The sequence below is a fragment of the Bos indicus genome, chromosome 16, assembly GCF_029378745.1.
Source record: "Bos indicus isolate NIAB-ARS_2022 breed Sahiwal x Tharparkar chromosome 16, NIAB-ARS_B.indTharparkar_mat_pri_1.0, whole genome shotgun sequence".
Taxonomy (NCBI): Eukaryota; Metazoa; Chordata; class Mammalia; order Artiodactyla; family Bovidae; genus Bos; species Bos indicus.
The window spans coordinates 29,293,123-29,314,852 of NC_091775.1; the positions used below are offsets into that span (position 1 = coordinate 29,293,123).

General features: G+C 39.8%; 1 protein-coding gene across 9 annotated transcripts in view; it reads left to right on the forward strand.

Annotated features, from left to right (window-relative positions):
- The window catches only part of DNAH14 (dynein axonemal heavy chain 14), a 378,420-nt gene that overhangs the window by 333,285 nt on the left and 23,405 nt on the right, over positions 1-21,730 (forward strand). For all 9 annotated transcript variants that reach the window (XM_070768034.1, XM_070768039.1, XM_070768038.1 and 6 more), the window contains 3 exons: positions 4,398-4,500; positions 6,478-6,705; positions 17,415-17,612. In XM_070768034.1, the coding sequence (XP_070624135.1) occupies positions 4,398-4,500; positions 6,478-6,705; positions 17,415-17,612 (529 nt within the window). The remainder of the gene's footprint in view (positions 1-4,397; positions 4,501-6,477; positions 6,706-17,414; positions 17,613-21,730) is intronic.

Sequence of the window (21,730 nt, forward strand, 5' to 3'; positions counted from 1 at the left end):
ACCACCTGACCTGCCTCTGGAGAAATCTGTATGCAGGCCAAGAAGCAACAGTTAGAACCAGATGTGGAACAACAGACTGATTCCAAATAGGGAAAGGAATACATCAAGGCTGTATACTGTCACCCTGCTTATTTAATTTATATGCAGAATAACCCCAAAACCCCAGCTTTCACCAGGTGGCTTTTCACCAGAATGTGGGGGGCTCTGAGGGACACAGGAGGGTGCACGGGCCGCAGGGGACACCGCCTCAGCACCTCACCCACCTTGTGGCTCAGAGCTGAGGGGGTCACCCCACAACGCCCCCCCACAAAGTGCTGACACCACACCGTGGACAGAATGCCCCGGCTGACCGAGCTCTATAATCAAGGGCAATCTCAAAACTGAAAATTCTTGAAGCAGACCTGAGGTCAGGTTTCTTACTGTGGAACACTCAGACGTCCCTAGGAGAAGACAGCTCCTCAGAGAAACCGAGTTTCTGGGGAGCTGAATTCGCAATCACCCACCGGATCTCTTCATTGATGGCGTCCAGCTGCTCCTGCAGCATCACAGTCAGAGTCTTGGCATTGGCCTGCCCGCTGGGTGACAGCTGAATGGCCAAGCTGAAGAGGGTGACCCTGTCGCCCTCGCCGTCAGACACGCCCTTGTCACTCTCGAATGCCTGGGCCATGATGTGAAATGCCAGGCTGGATGAAGCACAAGCTGGAATCAAGATTACTGGGAGAAATATCAATAACCTCAGATATGCAGATGACACCACCTTTCTGGCAGAAAGAGAAGAGGAACTAAAGAGCCTCTTGATGAAAGTGAAAGAGGAAAGTGAAACAGCTGGCTTAAAACAACATTCCAAGAACGAAGATCATGGCATCCAGTCCCATCACTTCATGGCAAATGGATGGAGAAACAATGGAAACAGTGACAGACTTTTATTTTCCTGGGCTCCAAAATCTCTGCAAATGGTGACTGCAGCCATGAAATTGAGACTCTTGCTCCTTGGAAGAAAAGCTATGACCAACCTAGACAGCATATTAAAAAGCAGAGACATCACTTTGCTGACAAAGTTCTGTGTAGTCAAAACTATGGTTTTTCCAGTAGTCATGTATGGATGTGAGAGTTGGACTATAAGGAAGGCTGAGTGCTGAAGAATTGATGCTTTCAAACTGTGATGTTGGAGAAGACTCTTGAGAGTCCCTTGGACTGCAAGGAGATCCAACCAGTCCATCCTAAAGGAAATCAGTCCTGAATATTCATTGGAAGAACTGATGCTGAAGCTCCAATACTCTGGCCACCTGGTGTGAAGAACTGACTCATTGGAAAAGATCCTGATGCTGGGAAAGAGCGAAGGTAGGAGGAGAAGGGGACGACAGAAGATGAGATGATTGGATGGTATCACCATCTCTATAGACATGTGTTTGAGCAAGCTCCAGGACTTGGTGATGGACAGGGAAGCTTAGCGTGCTGCAGTCCATGGGCTTGGAAAGAGTCCAACATGACTAAGTGACTGAACTGATACTGATATAACCAGAGGATGATCAAGGGAAATTAATACTTCTTTATCAAATCAAGCCTTTAAATATTTATTACTAGTACCCTAGCAGCCCACACAGAGAGAGGAAAATGTGAAAAAGTTTTCTTAAATTTAGGAATTAAAGGAATATGTTCACAATATATTGCCAGGAGGAAAAATAGAAGGCTACAAATTGTAGCCTGTACAGTACATGTATGTATAGTATATATCATATTTTTATTTTAAAAATGAAATAGAGAATCAGAGAGGGAAAAAAATGAAAAACATAATACTTCATCAGAGTTCAGATTTTATTTCTCTGTTTTGTTTGGTGTATTTTTGCTTTTGTTGTTTTGGGGTTTTCTTAATATTTATTTATTTACTTTGGCTGCACTGGGTGGAATCTTCACTTTGGCATGTGGACTCTTAGTTGCAGCATCCCGGATCTAGTTCCCCAACCACAAGAATCGAACCTGGGCCCCCTATGTTGGGAGTGTGGAGTCTTAGCCACTGAACCACCAGGAAAGTCCCTTGGTTTGTTTTTTAAATTAAAATAATTTCAGACTTGCAGAAAAAATGCTGCTGTAGCCACACATTCCAGGAAACAAACTCACTCAGAAGGACAATGCAGATAGTGGAGTGCAGTTTATTACATCGGCGGGCCCAAGGCAGAGTCTCCTCTTAGCCAAGGACCCCGACCAGTTTTTGTGAAAACCTTATATACCCTAAGTGTACTTGCTCAAACCCACCTCCCCAAATTCCTTGAAACTAGTCCGGACAAGGTAAAAGAGAGATACAGTCAAAATTAATCCATGATTCATGTGTCAAAAGACTAGATAAACAGTGGATATTTATCAATAGGCCTGTGGTCATATCCCAGTAAACATAATGAAATTTACCACTTTGTTCTCTTACAGAGATAATTAGCATATTCTTTATGCAACAGAGAGTCCAAGTACAAGTCCTGAGGCTCTTTTATCCGGGGGGTCTGGTTTTCCATTGGTATGCCATTTCTATAGACGCCAGGCACAAAGTTCAGAGTCCATTGGGAGGGTACCATGCGTGTAGCCTAATGTTCGCAGCCTGGCCTAAGATGGAGTCCAGCTCTGTCTGTTTCCTCCTTCAATGCAAGAATGATCCAAAAACTCTCCTCTACTGTTAACCTCTTTTCCTCGTTTACCCTATCATTTCTTCGTATGTACATATGTGTGTATGTGTGTATGACATTTTTTAAATCCTTTGAAAGTTAAGTTCAGTGTCCAGGCAGACACAATGCCATTTGACCTCCAAGTACTGTAGTGTGTGTCTGTGTCTGTGTTAGTCGCTCAGTTGAGTCTGACTCTCTGTTACCCCATGGACTGAGGACCTCAAGTCTTCTTGAGGTCCTCTGTCCATCAAACTATCCAAGCAAGAATACTGGAGTGGGTAGCCGTTCCCTTCTCCAGGGGATCTTCCTGACCCAGGGATCAAACCTAGGTCTCATGCATTGCAGGCAGATTCTTTACCTGATTATCTAATCAATAGAACTTAGTCATATCTAGCCTGTTATCCCAATAATATCTTTTATTGCAAAAGGAGAAAAATGTTAGGTCCAGATTCCAATTCAGGATTTCACAGTGCATTCAGTTGTCATGTCTCTTAATTCTCCTTTGTTCTAGAATAGTTCCTTAGTATGTCTTTGTCTTCTACAACTTGGACATTTTCTGAAAAGTACAAGCCAGTCATTCAGTAAAATGTCCATCAGTTTGGGTTTGTCTGCTATTTTCTCATGGTTAGAGTTACTTTATACAGTATTGCAGGAATACCACAGAAGTGTTATTGAATCTTTCTTTGTACATCATAGCAAGAAGTAACTGATGTACAAAGAAAAATTCAACAACACTTCTGTGGTATTCCTGAAATACCACACTGTTCCCACTACTGGTGACATTTCTCATTTTGATTATTTAATTAAAGTGGTATCTACCAACTGTAGAGACGCATCTCAAACTTTTCCCTACTACTTTTAACTTCCATTGATAATTTTCAGGTGCATAATTAGTAGACTATTTGCCAAATGGTAACTTTCTAACGCCATAGTTTCTTGTAAATTTTAAATTAAATTCTACTATTAGGAGATTTTCTCTTCCCTATTTATTTATTCATTTGTTTACTTACATCAGCATGGACTCACGGATTTCTATTTTATTTAGTGGATTATAATCTGTTACTGTGAATGTTTATTATGATGTTCAGTTGTGCCAGATTTGACCAATGGAACTCTGGTTTTTATTTTGTTCTTAATTTGTCATTTTTCCCAAGTTTTTTGCAATGAACCTAGATCATTTTTGTACCTAAGTGAGGGAAGACTACCTTTTCAAAATGGGAATTAATGGATCTTACTGTCACTCGAGTATATGTTCCTCGGTTCTTTGTCTCGTCACAACAAAGATTTGGAGCAACGGACATTAAAGCCCTCAGCGCGTCACAGCTCTAGGGTCTTGGACAAATCATGTTATACCTCTAAGGCAAATCAGTGTTACAGCTGTATTTTATTTAGAGAGAGAGAGAGAGAGAGAAAGAGCGCACGCACGCGGGAGAGAGAGTCTGTGAGAAAGCGCTTTGGCTCCTCCTTTTATATGTTTTTTCCTCCACCTGGGCCTCCCCCATGCAAATTGGGCTTAGCCAGGAGTGCTGTTTGTTCTGCCTGAAGTCTTCACTCTGGTCCTCGGACCTTCCTTGTCTTTTAGCCACCGCCATTTTGGAATCCTTTTCATATAGAAGTTCTTATGGTTAGTTATTAAAGTGATTTTCTAAGGCCATTTTAACATTAAAACAACTATGATTCTTAGAACATATTGATTTCATTAAAATTTTTCACATTAAAATATTTATAAATGTTTTCTTTTTACAGATTTAATAGTCCAGATGTGACAATAGAGCCTAAGTTCAGGCTATGGTTAAGCTCAAAATCAGACAGTTCTTTCCCAATTCCTATCCTTCAAAAGAGTTTAAAGGTAAGGGCAATGTATAAGAGATACTAGTATTGACTCTGAAGCACCGTTTGAATGTAAATTATCTTGTATTCATGATTCTGAATTAAGAAGAGAGTGCTAATTCTAGTATGCTAAATCTTTCCTGTGCTCAGCCTAACATTGTGGACCAGAAGGATGCAAAAGTATAAACAAGATCCCTGCTTTCAAGGGATTGGACAGTTTAAATGTTTGTTTTCTCAAACAAGGATGCTTAAACTTCCAGCTCCCATAAACCAGAAGATAGAGTAAAGAATTTGGGTCCTTCCTTGCCTTTTGCTTCTCTAGCTTTTTCCTGTCTCTGGTCCCCCCTAACTCTTTCACAATTTGTTATTAATTCTCTGAAAAGGATCTGGCAAAAAGCAGGTTGAAACTATTGACTAAAAAGTCCTATTTAAAAATTATTTGTGACTTCTACTCATATCCACCATTAAGTTTAAATAAATACTAAGAGTTGCATCAATTCTGTTAAACAAGTGTCCAGTTGACCAAAAGATGGAGTCCTAATAACAAAGAAGACTGGCCGTGGCACAGGCAGAACGCATGCCCAGATATGCAAACACATGCACACTTCCGAGTTTAACAATTAGTGTGAAGACAGAGGAAACGGGGTGGATGGGCAGTTTCCTGATAGAGTCCCAATCCAGCCTGAGAATAAATCAAGTTTACTCTTGGGAAACAAAGAAACTTCTCTCTGTCACACTGACCCCCAGCTCTTCCCAGATCCCTGGGTGTATTTACCCAAGCCCACAGCACTGAGGCACTTCCCAGCTTCCCTACTCCTGGAGAAGGTGGGACATGGATTGGAGAAATCTGCAGCTTTTTGTCTGAGACTCAAGACAGCATTTTATCTTCATCCAGGAGAGGGGGATATGAAAGGTGGCGCAGAGGTAAAACTTCAAGGAACATTTTAAGTGCTCTGTGAATAAATCAGTCAGTCTGATCCTTAACTCAGAAATCTCACGTTCCACAGGAAACTCTACTCAATGCTTTGTGGTGACCTATATGGGAAAAGAATCTTAAAAAGTGTGAATATATGTATATATAACTGATTCACTTTGCTGTACAGCAAAAACAAACAACCTTGTAAATTAACTATACTCCAGTGAAAATTAATTAAATTCAATTTTAAAAGAAATTTCATGTTTATGTACACACACACACACACACACATATATCATAGTACTTATCTACACATATTTATACATATCCTACATACGTATCCATATAATTGAAATACACATACACATATATATGTCTATGTGTGTATGTCTATGAAAACTGTGCAAGCAAAGAAACATTTTCAGACCTTTCGGTTTTAGACTTACAGTCATGCTCTTTAAAAAAAAGCCCTCCAAGTAATTCTCTTTCCACTTCACCTCCTGTACCTCCTCATTTCAATTTTCCTAGGTAAGAAATCAATCAATTTTCAATGAAAACAGAGCACTTTAGTAACACACCAAGTTATTTGTCCTCTTTTTCCATATCACTGATGATTAGATACTTTTGTTGGTTCCACAAGTTCTCTGTGTACTATATGTGATGCCCCTTCTCTCTGCTGCCTTGCCGAGGCCATGCAGCCCTGATTCTGTTACAGCCACTTAGCTGCCATCAAGCATTTAGAATATAGGAATTCTTCACTTTCAACTTTCTAAAAAGCTGGGCTTGCTGAGCAAACAGGAGTGCTTTTAATAACATTGTTGTACTTCTCATTTTAAAGTACGAATTGGAACAATTGGAAATCTGATACAATCCCTTTACAGAAGTTTTCAAATGGGACAAGAATAACACAAGATTTTTTATTTGGTACTGAATCTTAAAAAGAGTTATAGTCTTAGCAAGTTCTGATATCAGATATAGTCTTAGCTAGTTCTCTATGTAAGTAAGAGTCCCCCACCCCCCACCAGTCCTAATGCCTGTGTCTGTCCTCGCAAGTTGTTTTTACTCACATCTGTTTTAAAGATTGCAGTGGAAAATCCCCAGGGACTGAAAAATAATTTACTTCAGACATTTGGATACAGTGGGAGTGGAGAGATAACAGAAGAGTTATTTGAAAAACCTGACTATGGACCATGGTGGAAAAAAATTTTATTCAGCTTGTGTTTCTTCAATGCTCTGATCAATGAAAGAAAAATTTATGGAATATTGGGCTGGAATATTGCATATGCATTTAGTTCTTCAGACTTGGAGGTAAGTCTGGTACTTTGTATATAACACCAAATAAGTAGTGATATGGAGAAGGCAATGGCATCCCACTCCAGTACTCTTGCCTGGAAAATCCCATGGACAGAGGAGCCTGGTAGGCTGTAGTTCATGGGGTCGCTAAGAGTCAGACATGACTGAGCGACTTCACTTTCACTTTTCACTTTCACGCATTGGAGAAGGAAATGGCAACACACTCCAGTGTTCTTGCCTGGAGAATCCCAGGGACGGGGTAGCCTGGTGGGCTGCCGTCTGTGGAGTCACACAGAGTCGGACACGACTGAAGCGACTTAGCAGCAGCAAGTAGTGATAAGATAAAAAAAGCCTAGTGTATCTACACAAATACTAAATGTTTTTCATGGTACTAAAGTAACAAACTCTGTAACTAGGCGATGAGGGCTGACTAACATTTAAAAGCGGGGACCTGGAAGCCCTCTTTTCAGGAATCAAATCAGAGCTCCTCTGCTTATAGCTGTACAGGATTTACAAGTTATTTGGCAAGCTTACTAACCTCTCTGGGTCTTAGTTTCCTTGGCCAAAAAAGTACCTCTGCCAAAGGGCATTGTAAGAGGCAGACTAGGGACTTCCCTGGTGGTCCGGTGGCTTAATTCTGTACTTCAGGCAGGGGGCTGGGGTTCAATCCTGGTCAGGGAACCAGATCCCACATGCTGCAACTAAGATCTGTCACAGCCAAATAAGAAAATAAAATTTTTTTAAGAAAAATAAGAACAGACTAGTCAATACAGTATGAATTGTAAAGCACTTAAAACAGTGCCTGACACATAAAAATCACCACAAAAGTGTTTGTTGTTTCTACTTATTCATTTAAAGCAAGAAAAATTACATTGACCCATTGTAGGAGGGAAATTTTAGCTGAAGAGTCTTCACTATTCTTTATATAGAACCCTTTATTTGTGTTTAATATTGCAAACTATTTTTCTTAATTTACAGTGTTGTGTTAGTTTCTGGTATATAGGCACAGTGATTCTCTTTTTCATATTCTCTCCCATGTGGCTTATCACCAGATATTGAATATAGTTCCCTGAGCTATGTAGTAGGACTTTATTGCTTATCCATTCTATATATATAATAGTTTGTATCTGCTAGTTCTGAACTCCCAATCCAGCTCTCTACTGCTTCCCCTATTTGGCATCCACAAGCCTGTTCTTTGTTTCTGTGAGTCTGTTCATTTGTGTCATAGTCTAGATTCCACTGGAGAAGGCACTGGCAACCCACTCCAGTGTTCTTGCCTGGAGAATCCCAGGGACAGGGGAGCCGGTAGGCTGCCGTCTATGGGGTCCCACAGAGTCTGACATGACTGGCACGACTTAGCAGCAGCAGCAGCTAGAGTCCACACATAAGTGAGATCATATGGTATTTGTGTTTCTAACTTACTTTGCTTAGTATGATAATCTCTAGGTCCATCCATGTTGCTTCAAATGGCATTTTTTTTCCTCCTTTTTTATGGCTGAGTAATACTCCATTCATCTGTCAATGGCTATTTAGGTTGTTTCCATGTCTTGTCTATTATAAATAGCACTGCTATGAATGTTGGGATGTGTATATTTTTTCAAATAATAGTTTTGTTGAGATATATGCCTAGGAATGGGATTTCTGGGTCATATGGCAACTCTCCTTTTAGTTTTTTGGGGAACCTCCATACACTGCCTTGATTCCCCGTACATCCTATTTGGTTCAGTTTCTCTGGAGAACACTGCCAAATACAACAATTAGGGGAATATTTATTAAAACCACAATAAGATACCACCTTTCAGTACCACGGTGGCTAAAATAAACAAACAAAAATGTAGAGAAGCAGGCACTATCTCATACAGCTAATTTAATTGTTAGTAACTTTCCAGAAGACAATTTGATAATATATTTTGAAAGCCTTTAAAGAATTCCTGTTACTATTGATATAGACGAAGATAGTCACATTTATAAGATTGATTGCCAAAATTGGGTTATAACAGAACATGTATAGTGTGATCTCACTTCTGCACACATATTTAGAGTATATATTTATTTCAGTATAAATATACACAGATGGTTTAATATACACTAAACCATCTGCAAGGGAAACAAATGGTAGGACTGCGGAGGGCCAGGTGTTGGCAGGGTCATGCAAAGAGCGTGGGGTGAAAGGCAGCAGCTTTACTTGGCTCAGGCTGGAATTTATGGGCTGCTGCTGTCCTTTTGGCATTTGGCAGAGAGGCTTGCTTAAACAGAAGCAGCTGGTTACATGGTGGCTGCTGCTGCTAAGTCACTTCAGTAGTATCTGACTCTGTGCGACCCCATAGACGGCAGCCCACCAGGCTCTCCTGTCCCTGGGATTCTCTAGCCAAGAACACTGGAGTGGGTTGCCATTTCCTTCTCCAATGCATGAAAGTGCAAGTCAAGTCACTCAATCGTGTCCGACTCTTCGCGATCCCATGGACTGCAGCCTACCAGGCTCCTCCATCTATGGGATTTTCCAGGCAAGAGTACTGGAGTGGGGTACCATTGCCTTCTCCGTACATGGTGGCACCGCTCTCCAAAAGAAGCAGCCTTCCCCTCCTTTGTCCTCCCCTTTCATGTGGCGAGTGTGAGAGCATTCTTCCCAGTGGCAAAGAAACAGACTGCCTGCGTGCCAGGATATCTGAGTCTGGGTACCTGATATTCAAGTAGTTGTCTAGAAACGCCAAATGCTAGCACCTTGAAACTGTGGGAAATTGGATTGCTGTACAGCCCCTCTCATTAAGTGGAAACTTCTGGTTCAGTGGGAAGTTGAGTTTGGACTCAGCTCCTCCCACTAGGGGAGGAGTTTCAGGCCCAGTCAGCTCCCTGTCAGGCAACTTGGAGAGTTTCCTCAGTGGACTGACAACTGACTGATGCTATCTGCCAGCCCATAGGACTAAACGTCAATATAGTTTCCACCACATGTAGGACTACCACCACTTTAAGCTCCCCAAAGTCTGGACCTGAGCCACAATGACAAGACCAAGAAAAATAACATATCAAACAAGATCCAGTAGCCAAAGAGAGAAAGAACACAGGAAATAGAACAGAAAATTATAAGAGCCCATAAGGATACAAAAGTACATACACATTTTACACACATGATTTTTTGTTCCATGAGCACATATCAAAGAATTTTTAACTCACTGATAAAAGAATCAGCAGAATGGTAAAACTGATTTTTAAAAGTATTTGTTGTCTAATTACTAAGCCGTGTCCAACTCTTGCAAGTTGGAAAAGGACTGTGGCCCACCAGGCTCCTCTGTCCATGAAATTCTCCAGGCAAGCATACTAGAATGGGTTGCCATTTCCTTCTCCAGAGGATCTTGCTGACCCAAGGATCAAACCCGCATGTCTCCTGCATTGCAGACAAACTCTTTACCACTGTGCCACCAGGCTCCTTTTAAAAGTATAGGATAACAGAAATATTTAGAATTATTTAAACAATTATAATGAAATATGATTATCAAATTACATATAAAACTGCCAAATGCCATACAGGCAATAAAATTGTAACCTTGGGGTTGTAATTTTCTTTAGGAGCCAGAAACCATTTGTATTTCTACAAGACAAAATTTCATTTGCATCATTATCAGAAAGAAACAGATACAGGGCCAACAGTTTCCTATAAGTTAGCCTATACTTGTCCAGAGTTGTAAAGTGCTCTAATCAATAGGAAATAGTAAATCAAAACAAAAGCAGATACTCCTGAAGTATTTGCTAATCCTTGAGTGAGCATGTTAAACAATGTTCCAGTATGACATTGAAAAGATATATGGTCGTCCTTTTGCCTTTTTTTCAAATTTTTGAATTTTTATTTGTGTCATTAGCTCAATTTATGATTGTAAATATGATCAATCTATGATCCCCAACAATTATGTATTATCCCTAAAAGAGGATCGGTGTCACTGTGTTTCGGCATGATTCATTTACACACATGTGGAAAGAGGCGTTAATTAGTACATAGGCTCCATGTGCTCTCAACTAATTGAAGTTGTATACACACACCGTGATTCTTGAACTTAAAAAAAGAGTTAGATGGTTAGAGGGAGATGAAGGAAAAAATGGTCATGGTTGGGACTTGAGTTAATGGCTAGAAAAAACAAATAGAAGGAATAACTCAGAGCATAGGAAGAAAGTTACAATAAGATGGAAATCATAAGGCACAAATGAAGAAGGCATTTAAAGGAAACACCTAAAAATATTCAAATGATATGAATTCCTGAGGAGAAAACTGAATAGAGAGAAAAAAAAAGAAGAAAAAAGCTGTTTTATTGTCTCTGAACTGATGAAAGATTTGAGTTTACAGATTGAAAATCCTTCCTAATTCAGGCAGAGTTGTCATAAAGACATATTTGGACATAAGCTAGAAAATTCCTGAACTCCAAGCTTCAAAGACAAGTTATAAAAGAACAGTGATGACACTTGTCATCCACCATCACTAGCTAGAATGAAGTGGGATAACATCTAGAGAATCTGGGAGATTAAGACTGCACGCCAAGAATCTTATTTCCAGCCAAAATATCATTCACTCTGTCAAAGTAAAGAAAGATATTTGCATATATGCAAGGATTTAGATAATACATAACTCGTGTTCTCTGTCTGTGGAAAATGCTTAAGATCTACCCTATGTACAAATATATCAGAACAGAGCCCCAAAATAAAGGAAAATGAAAAGAAATTGAAACTGTGGTGAACAGTATGTTGTTAAAACTTACAATAGATTATTAAATCTAAATAGATAATAATAAACAATTGAGGGTGAGTAGTCTAAGTGCTAAATATAGATTATTCAAGAGGAAGAGTCATACAAGAAAAATTCCCTTAATAGTTTTAAGCTGAGTTTTAGTAAGAGTACTAAACTATAGTTTACTAAACTTTGTAGAGTACTAAACTGTAGTAAGAATACTAAGGTATCTCAATAAAGCCTAGGAGTTGGAGTGGAGGGAAGCGTGTACATGAAGAGTGAAGGAGGAGAGTGAAAAACTTCCAAAGAGTTTATGTGAGGAAAGAAAAGATGAGAGGAAGGAAGTATAAGTTTTCTAAATGTTTCATCTTATTGCTAGCTTTAACATTAGAGAATGCAGAGGAAAAAATAGGGAATTGGAAAACTTTGGTAGGAAAATAATTGACTTCTCTTCATTTGAATAAAGGAATGTTATTTTAATATGAATTCAAGGAAAGGAAAGGTAACCTGTAATGGAAATGGTATAATGTTTAAATTAATGAAGATCAAAGGCAAATAAATAACAATTTGATCAACCTATTAAAATGAGGGAGGGAGAGAAACAACAAAGTAAACTAATAATGTAAAGTAATACAAAGGGAATATCAGTTTTTACATTAAATGTAAATGGATTGCAATCTTTCATTAAAGAAGCAAAATTATTACCAGGGTTACAAAACAAAACTCAATTTTACAGAGTTTATATGAAAAACCCTTACATCAATGAAAAAGCTTGAAACTACCAAGAAAATAAAAACAGCAAAAAACAGGAATGGTAACATTAATATCAGTCAAGATGGATTTTAAGCTGAAAAAGCACCAAGTAGTAGAGAGAGAAACAGTTTATGAAGATATGGCAGTCATGAAAACCTAACTTTTACAGTGCTTTCTCTCAGACATGGTTTTAAGTACTTTATGAATTAACTGAAATCTTACAACATTCCTAAAAACAAGGTAGTATGATCCTTAGTTTACAGTTGAAGTTCAGAGAGGTTTGGCAATTTGCCTAATGAGTGAGCAGAACAGGCTCGACTTGGTCACAGGTGGTCTAGCTTCAGAGTTTGTGCTCTCAGCTATTTCATTATGTGGTGTCTTTATTTATCACAACTGGTACACTGAAGGCAATGGCACCCCACCCCAGTACTCTTGCCTGGAAAATCCCATGGGTGGAGGAGCCTGGTGGGCTGCAGTCCATGGGGTCGCTAGGAGTTGGACATGACTGAGCGACTTCACTTTCACTTTTCACTTTCATGCATTGGAGAAGGAAATGGCAACCCACTCCAGTGTTTTTGCCTGGAGGATCCCAGGGATGGGGGAGCCTGGTGGGCTGCCGTCTCTGGGGTCGCACAGAGTTGGACACAACTGAAGCGACTTAGCAGCAGCAGCACATATACACATACATGTATGTCTATATAGACACGTGTATCTGTACATATGCATTATATAAATGTATATGCATACGTGATTATTGTGAAAATTTCAAAAAACTCACAATTAGATCTAATAAGCAAAAATAAGACAGAAAATAGTACAATTGACAAACTTGATTAACAGATGTAGATAGAACCTAACATCTTTCCAAAAGACAGTTCATATTTTTTCATACAGCTAAGGAACTGTTAGAAAACTTAATCGTAAACATGGCCACAAAGAAAAATATTTAATGACTTTATGGGTCACGTTCTCCAGTCATAATCTAACAAACTATAAACATTTGATCCAAGAAATCTTAACAAGTTGTAAAATAAGAAACACAGCTCTAGATAAGAATATTAAAAGGGAAGATAAAGAGAATATTAAAGAAAAGTCATAAAATATCTCAAACATAATAGAAATTATACTACTTTATACCAAAAAAAAAAAAAAGAAATGGTGCTTCCCTTGTGGTCCAGTGGTTAAGACTCTGCCTTCCAATTCAGGGAGTGAGGGTTTGATCCCTGGCCCAGGAAATAAGATCCCATATGCTGTGGGGTACAGCCAAAAATGTGGGGGCTTCCCTGGTGGCTCAGATGGTAAAGAATCTGCTTGCAATGCAGGAGACCCAGGTCCAATCCCTGGGTCAGGAAGATTCCCTGGAGAAGGAAACGGCAACCCTCTCCAGTATTCTTGCCTGGAGAATTCTATGGACAGAGGGGCCTTGCAGGCTACAGTCTATGGGGTTGCAAAGAGTCAGACACGACTGAGCGAATAACACCACCATATCAAAAATAATGTGAGAGACAAAAGCTATGCTCAGAAAAAAAAAAACTAACTCAAATATTCATTATTAAAGAAGAGTGCAAGAAATAAATATTCATCTTAAGAAATTAGAAAAAATAAAAATTAAATATAATTTTTAATATTAATGAAATAACACAAAATGTAGAAAGGAAAAATAAATTGTAAAATTGGTTTTTGATGAGACTAATAAAGTTTGGAAATCTAGATGAAACCAATGATTTCCCAGAAAAATATGAACTTTCTAAATTGACTCATTTTGATATATGGCAAAACCAATACATTATCGTTAAGTTAAAAAATAAAATAAAATAAAAAAAAGAAATGGAAATGTTGACTAGACCAATGGCCATAAGAAATTGCAAATAATACCAGAATGAAATGGTTTCACAACTTATTTCACTCTGAATTTTAAAAAACAGATATATTAATATTATTTAAACTATTCCAAAACTTAGAAAAAGATGGCAATCTCCCCAATTCATTCTATGAAATCAACATAATTTTAATATGAATACCTGCTGCTGCTGCTGCTGCTGCTGCTGCTGCTGAGTCACTTCAGTCGTGTCCGACTCTGTGCGACCCCATAGACGGCAGCCCACCAGGCTCCCCCGTCCCTGGGATTCTCCAGGCAAGAACACTGGAGTGGGTTGCCATGGCCTTCTCCACTGTGTGAAAGTGAAAAGTGAAAGTGAAGTCACTCAGTCGGGTCTGACTTGTAGCAACCGCATGGACTGCAGCCTACCAGGCTCCTCCATCCATGGGATTTTCTAGGCAAGAGTACTGGAGTGGCTTGCCATTGCCTTCTGGAAAAGTACTATAGGCTAATTTCACTTAGGACTTCATATAAAAATTATATATTAAACTTAATAGGTTTCAGCAATGAAGCAAAGAATGATATACTGTGCTCAAGTGGGGTTTATTCCAAAAATGTAAAAATGGCTCAGTATTTGAAAATCTATAATCTCAGTTTAAATGATCAGATCAATAGATATAGAAAAGTCTTTGTTATGAACCCAGGTACCATTCCTAAAAAGAACTCTTATAGGATTCAAAGCAACAGCTTAAATATGAAAAAGACTACCAAAAACCTAAAGCAAATATTATTCTAAATAGCCAAACACTGAAATTGTTTCAAAGAAAACCAGGAATCAGACATGGATGCTTTTTATCACCATTGTCATTCAACATTGCCTTAAAAGTTCTAGTAAATGCAATAAGATAATTCGTATTAATGCTGTAAAAGAGAAGCAAGAAAAAAGAGGAAAAAGCTACCTTTTGTTGATGATATAATTGTGTATCTAGGAAATCTGAGAGACTAGTTTAAAAAAAAGACCTGTTAGAAGTAATGAGAAATTCAATAAAGTGGCTCAATAAAAACATAAGTATATAAAAGCCACTAACTTTTCCCCAGCAGTAAACACCTAGACATGGAAGCATAGTACAGTCAGAGTAGTGACAAATTTTTTTTTAATATTCAGGAACAAATTTAATAAAAGCTGTATGCATCCTAAATAATGAACACTGTAAATCAGGAAGTAGAAAAGAATAACATTTGCTGAGAGCTTAAAATGTTCTGATTAGTTTATATGAATTATTTAATTCTCACAACAACCTTATGAAGTAAGTATGCTAATTATCCTCATTTTAAAGATAAGGAAATGAAGGCTCAGAACACTTAAAAGACTCTCCAAAGTTACACAGTTCTTGCAGTCTGCTGCCACATCTCTGTTTTCAATCCTGCCTTCTCTCTTCAATAGGAAGACTTCCCGTATCATAAACTACCAATTCTTCCAAAATTACGTATCACATTTAATGTCAATCCAATTAGAACCCTATTAGGAAGATTCTGGAATTGATAAAGTTTGCATAGAAGAAGACACACTGAAGAATAAACTAGAAATATACAAAAAATTAAAATACTGCAAGAATCTCCCTTCACCAGATTATCAAAACATATTTTTTAAAAATCCACTATACTAAATCCAATATTGTTTGGCAGAAGTAGACAGCAAATCAGTGAGACATAATAGAGAATACAGAAATAGATCTGAGTTTATATGAAATTTTAATATTTACATAGAAAATATTTTAACTCAGTAATGAGGGCTTTTTTTTTTTTTTTTAAGTAAAAGATACTGGTTACTCTGGCCATCCAGCTGGGAGAAAATTGGTTTGGCCCCTTATCTTATACTGTATACAAATATAAATTTCAGAATGGAGTAAACTTTAAATGTATCAGTTCAGTTCAGTTCACTCGCTCAGTAGTGTCCGACTCTTTGCAACCCGATGAATTGCAGCATAGTAAAACAATAAAAATCTTTAAAAATAAATTTGGGAGATTACATGTACAATTGTGGAGTTAGGTATAACTTAGCTAAAATTCGAAACCCAGAACCATAAAAGAAAAGATAGGCATGTGTGATTATAAAAACTTCTATATGGAAAATGGCGACAAAATAAAGTCAAGAGACAAATCACAGATTTAGGATAATATCTGCAATGCAAATAACTTACAGAGTTAATGTCTATAATATACAAAGAGCTCTCACATTTTAACAAGAAAAAGACAATCCAAAGGAAAAATAGCTAAATGTACAGAAAATCAAATCTTGACCAATAGACATAAGATTCTGAAAATAACCAGTAGCAAGTGAACTACAAATTAACAGCAAAGTACAAAAAAATTGCATAGGGCAACCTCTCCTAGCAGAGGAAGGGATGAAAGAACAGTGGAAGGAATGAGAGAACGGTGGCAACTGTTAGTGGAAATATGAATTGTTGCAGCCATTGAACAACAGTAGCCAAGATATGTTGGTTGGGCAGTTGCAGGATGTTGTATATAAAGATAGGAACACAGAAAAAAAAGATGAGAGGGAAGGAGAGATGAAAGATAGGTGAAGGACTGAGGGAGGATAGAAAGGAAGAGAGAGAGGAGGGAAGGTCAGGAGGGAAAAAGGGAAGGACTGAAATCAATTTATGTGCATATAGTTACATAGGGGGCTTCCCTTGTGGCTCAGATGGTAAAGAATCTGCCTGCAATGCAGACGACCTGGGTTCGATTCCCCCTAGAGAAGGGAATGGCTACCCACTCCAGTATTCTTGCCTGGAGAATCCCATGGACAGAGGAGCCTGGCAAGCCCGTCCATGGGGTCGCAAAGTGTCGGTAAGCGTAGCTCAAGACATTGTTAACAATGATGGCCTCATGGCAGGGGCTCTGAAGGCTAGACAGTAGGAGAAAATTTACATTCCTTTGTTTATCCTTTTGTATCTTCTGAGTTCAGTGTGTGCTTGTGCATGCTTAGTTGCTTCAGTCGTGCCTGTACAACCCTGTGGATTACAGCCTGCCAGGCTCCTCTGTCCATGGGGATTCTCCAGGCAAGAATGCTGGAGTGGGTTGCCATGCCCTCCTCTAGGGGATCTTCCTGACCCAGGGATCGAGCCTGCGTCTCTTAATGTCTACCTGCTTTGCCAGGCGGGTTCTTTACCACTAGTGCTACCTGGGAAGCCCTCTGAATTCAATACTACGTGTTTGTTTTGTCTATTCAAAAAATAACAATATTAATCAGTTAAGTAATTCAAAGTTTGTTCAACAACAATGAGTAAAATATATAGCCTAATATTTTTATTCTTTTTTTTCCACGTATTTTTAAAGATAAAATATATGCAGCTGTTTGAGTTGTTGATTCTATGTTAAACCATGAAAACAACCTGAAAACGTGTGCTAAAATAATGAAAACTAGTGCATTTTCTACAGGTTGCCATAAAGGTGTTGGAAAATTTCCTGAGTGCTCAGTCCAGTATTCCTTGGCAGACACTGCGCTACCTGATTGGGGAGGTGGTTTACGGTGGCTGGGTGACTGACAGCTGGGACAGGCGATGTTTAAACACCCTTCTCTACAAATTTTGTAATCCCAAAGTGCTAAAAGATGACTTCAGTTTCTCTACCGATGAGGTAAGAAAAGGATTTATTTTCTTAACATTACTGATTATGTTTAAGGATTGCGCCATTATTTAAAATCTACATTAAAATAAATTTTAACATTCACTTTTTTCACTTTCTACTTATGTATTTATTTATGGCTGCACTGGATATTCATTGCTGCATGCAAGCTTTTCTCTGGTTGCTGCGAGTAGAGGCTATTCTCTAGCTGCAGCGTATGGGCCTCGCACTGCAGCAGCTTCTCTTGCAGAACTCAGGCTCTAACTGCAAGGGCTGAGCAGTTATGGCACTCAGGCTTAGTTGGCCCATGGCATGTGGAATTTTCCTGGACCAGAGATTAAATTCTTGTCCCCTGCATTGGCAGGCAAACCTTCAACCACTGGACCACCAGGGAAGCCCTTAATATTCACTTTTAATGGTGTTTATTAACTTTCAGTGCGGCTTCCCAGGGGTCACAGTGACAAAGAATCCACCTGCCAACGCAGGAGATGCAAGAGACAAGGGTTAGATCCCTGAGTCAGGAAGATACACTGGAGGGAGAAACAGCAACCCACTCCAGTATGCTTGCCTGGGAAATCCCGTGGTCAGAGGAACCTGACAGGCTACAGTCCGTGGGGTTGCAAAGAGTTGGACGTGACAAAGCACGCACACACACACACATAACCTTTAGTATTACAAAAGTAAATGACCATCACTCTATCCATTACCATTTTATCTACCTATCCACTCTAAAGACCCTCCACAGATGACCTGGGTATGACCTCTGTCTCTCCTCCTCCTCCTCCCACCAGGCCCCTACCCACTTTACCATGATCACCCAGATGGCATTATCTTTCTTCTCATCTTCCTGGGAATTCCCTGGTGGTCCAGTGGTTAGGACTCTGCACTTTCACTGCTGAGGAGGCAGGTTCAGTCCCTGGTAGGGGAACCTGCAAACTGTGGCACGCCCTCCCCCACCCCTAAAAAAAATTATCCTTCTCATCTTCCATTCACCTCCCCTATACAAATTGCCAGCTATCACAGTGATGCCAAGTCCTCCCTCCCAACTCTCAGGCCAGAGGTCTGCAGGATTTTTGCGCTGCTAGCAACCATCCACCAAGGGCACAACCTGGAATGTATGCTATTAAATGCAGCATATGCTGGCCAGTAAATGAAAAGAACGATAAATGGCTCATGCCCCCTGGGAACCTAGAGTATAAAATCCAAAGCACAAGGAAGCAGAAGCAAGTTAAGCTGTGCTGATCTGATCCGCACTTGTCGACTGATGTCTTTTTCTCATTTAATGCTCAAAACAACTATATGAAATAGATGTTATCCCCAGTTTCAGATGAAGAAACTGAGGTGCTCAGGGTGCAGCCACATACAGTAAGGAGAGCTGAGATTCAAGGAGTCCACCCCAAGCACTGAAGAAGACGAAACTCCGCGTCATCCCTCGTCCTCTCTCTGTTTAGTGTTTCACTTCCATCCAGGCCTCCATCTTTGTGGAGCAAGAGTCTCCAGTTTACACACAGCAGTTGTGCCCTGGCAGATGGTTGCTAACGGAGGGAAAAATCCTCCAGATCTCTGGTTTGAGAGTGTGGAAAGAGGACTTGACATGAATGAGACGGGTCAGAATTTGCATAAGGGAGATGATGGAAGGTGAGAAGGAAGATGACACAATCTTTTAAGGCAGGAAAAGCTATGAGTTGTTTTTTAGATTTCCATTAAGAAAAAAAAAAAAAAAACTTTTAAATAATGCTCTAGTTGTTTAGAGTCTAAATTCAACCAAGGAAATGGCAACCCACTCGCCTGGAGAATCCCAGGGACGGGGGAGCCTGGTGGGCTGCCATCTATGGGGTCGCACAGAGTCGGACACGACTAAAGTGACTTAGCAGCAGCAGCAGCAAGATAAAATTATCCTTGAAAGTTTTTTAAATTGCAAAAAAGTACAGTGGGCATAGTTTTGTATACAGACTGTTACTTAAGTATGCTCAAGAGAATATGAAGCATAGTAACATAGAAGCATATAATTCCACTGGCAGAATCCTATCAGACTACAGAATAGATTCTAACATCATAAGTTCAATTATTTAGTTGCTTTAAATGCTGCAATTTTATGACAGTTTTGTCATAAAAACTTGCCAGCTCTTCCTGTTCCTTGTCATAATCTTAGTTTCTGCAGATAATTTTTTATTAATGTCTCTCTTAGTTGATGTTTCTCTGTGCTTGTGCTTGTGTTCAGTCACTCAGTCATATCTGACTCTTGGTGACCCCACGGACTATAGCCCACCAGACTCTTTCTTCCATGGAATTTTCCAGACAAGACTACCAGAATGGGTTGCCATTTCCTTCTCCAGGGGATCTTCCTGACCCAAGGATCGAACCTGAGATTCCTGCGTCTCCAGCATTGGCAGGTGGATTCTTTACCACTGCAGCACCTGGGAAGCCCCGATGTCTCCCTGTGGCCCTCACTAATTGGTCAATGTTTTCCTTGAAGCTATCAAGAAAGCCATCACTACCCACTTTCTTGGCCATGTGAACAATGCATTTCTCTTCTTTGTCAGTGGTCAGTTACTCCTTTTTTTTTCTTCTCTCTAACACTTAAGGCCTAGGACCAGACCTGACACAAAATGTTTATTCTATAGTGTTTAGTGTTCTATTGGTCAAGCAGCCACAGAATCAGATTGATAGGAGAGTTGAATAATTTGAGGCAATGTTTTTAAACTTTCAAAATCCTTGGCCACAGATGTTTTACATTCTTTCCAGATACCAAATATTCTCACTCCCTCTCAGACCCCTGAAAGTCCTCATTCCATTAGTGTTAAGGTCAAGGATCTTGAGCAGATGAGACTCTTTGGATGCAGTTCCTTTGGTGTAACTCCTTAAGTAGTTCCCCTTCATATGACAATCTTTTCATTAAAAGACACTTGGCAGTCTGTATGGTAGGGTATATGACGACCTCCTCCAAGAGGATTTATGCCGACACTCCAAGCCTCCCAGCACTGCTGCTGCCAGTGCCCCTGACCCCACAGCAGGCCACTGTTGACCCACACCTCTGCAGGAGACTCCCAGACACTCACAGTTCCTCATCACCAGCTGAAGCCTGAAGCATCTGACCTGTCACAAAACCAAAGTCCTCTAGAGATTCCTCTTGCCGTTGCCAGCTCTTCATTTGTGACAACCAGACTGCACAAAACAGAGCTCATAAAGAAAGCATGCTGCCCCCACCTCAGAGAAGTCAGTCTCCAGCCAGCTCTGGCCCTCAGGAAAATCCACTACTTTATAAAATCATGAGCAGGAAAAAAACCTTTCCCTGCAAGGTCTGATGACAAAGAATGTCCAGCACGGTGAATGGTACATTGGAAAATACCGTCTTCAGGGCAGTGGAAGAGGCATTACTGAAGAAGAACAGGGCCCACTGAAGGAGGACACCACCCACAGGACAGAGCCCTAAGTGTTGGTGGTGTTTTATGGGAACAAAGTCTACAATGTGAAAATACACTTGCTGGAGAGGAATCAGCAGTTTGCCCTAGGGATGGGACTCAGAGGAGACAAAAGTTTTGACTCGGTGGAAGCCATCATCGAACACTACAAGTGTTTTGCTGTTAAACTCATTGATGGAAAGATAAAACGGATCCACAGGTAGCAGTGTTACTTGACTCAGCCCTTCCCTCTCAACAGACACTTCTCGCCTACGTAGCACGGTCTTTGGTCTTTGTTTTATCTTCAGATCAGTGGCTCCAATGCCTCTATCATTTTTTCCCTTTATTTCAAAAGATTATTCTCTATAGCTTCTTTGATTTTGGGAAACTGGAAAATTAGTCATGATTTTGAAAGCTCACACCACAGAAGAAATATGCATAATATGCAAAAAAAAAGTGGCTTTTACAAAATAAAAACTAAGACACTTGATCTACGCTCAATGGCCACCATATACATCACAAGCAATGATGGGAGAGGCATAGGACTGTGTCTTCCCTGCAGAGAGGGGAAAATGGAAGACACACAGCAGTCACTAGTCCACAGAAATTCTGAAACCCAAATGGGTAAATGCTGCATTTCCTTGATTAGGACTCAGTCTTATTTCCTGCGAGGATTCAGAGGCTCTTGCCTCCCTCCACTGGGATCTTGGTTCCATCCTCTGAGTAAGA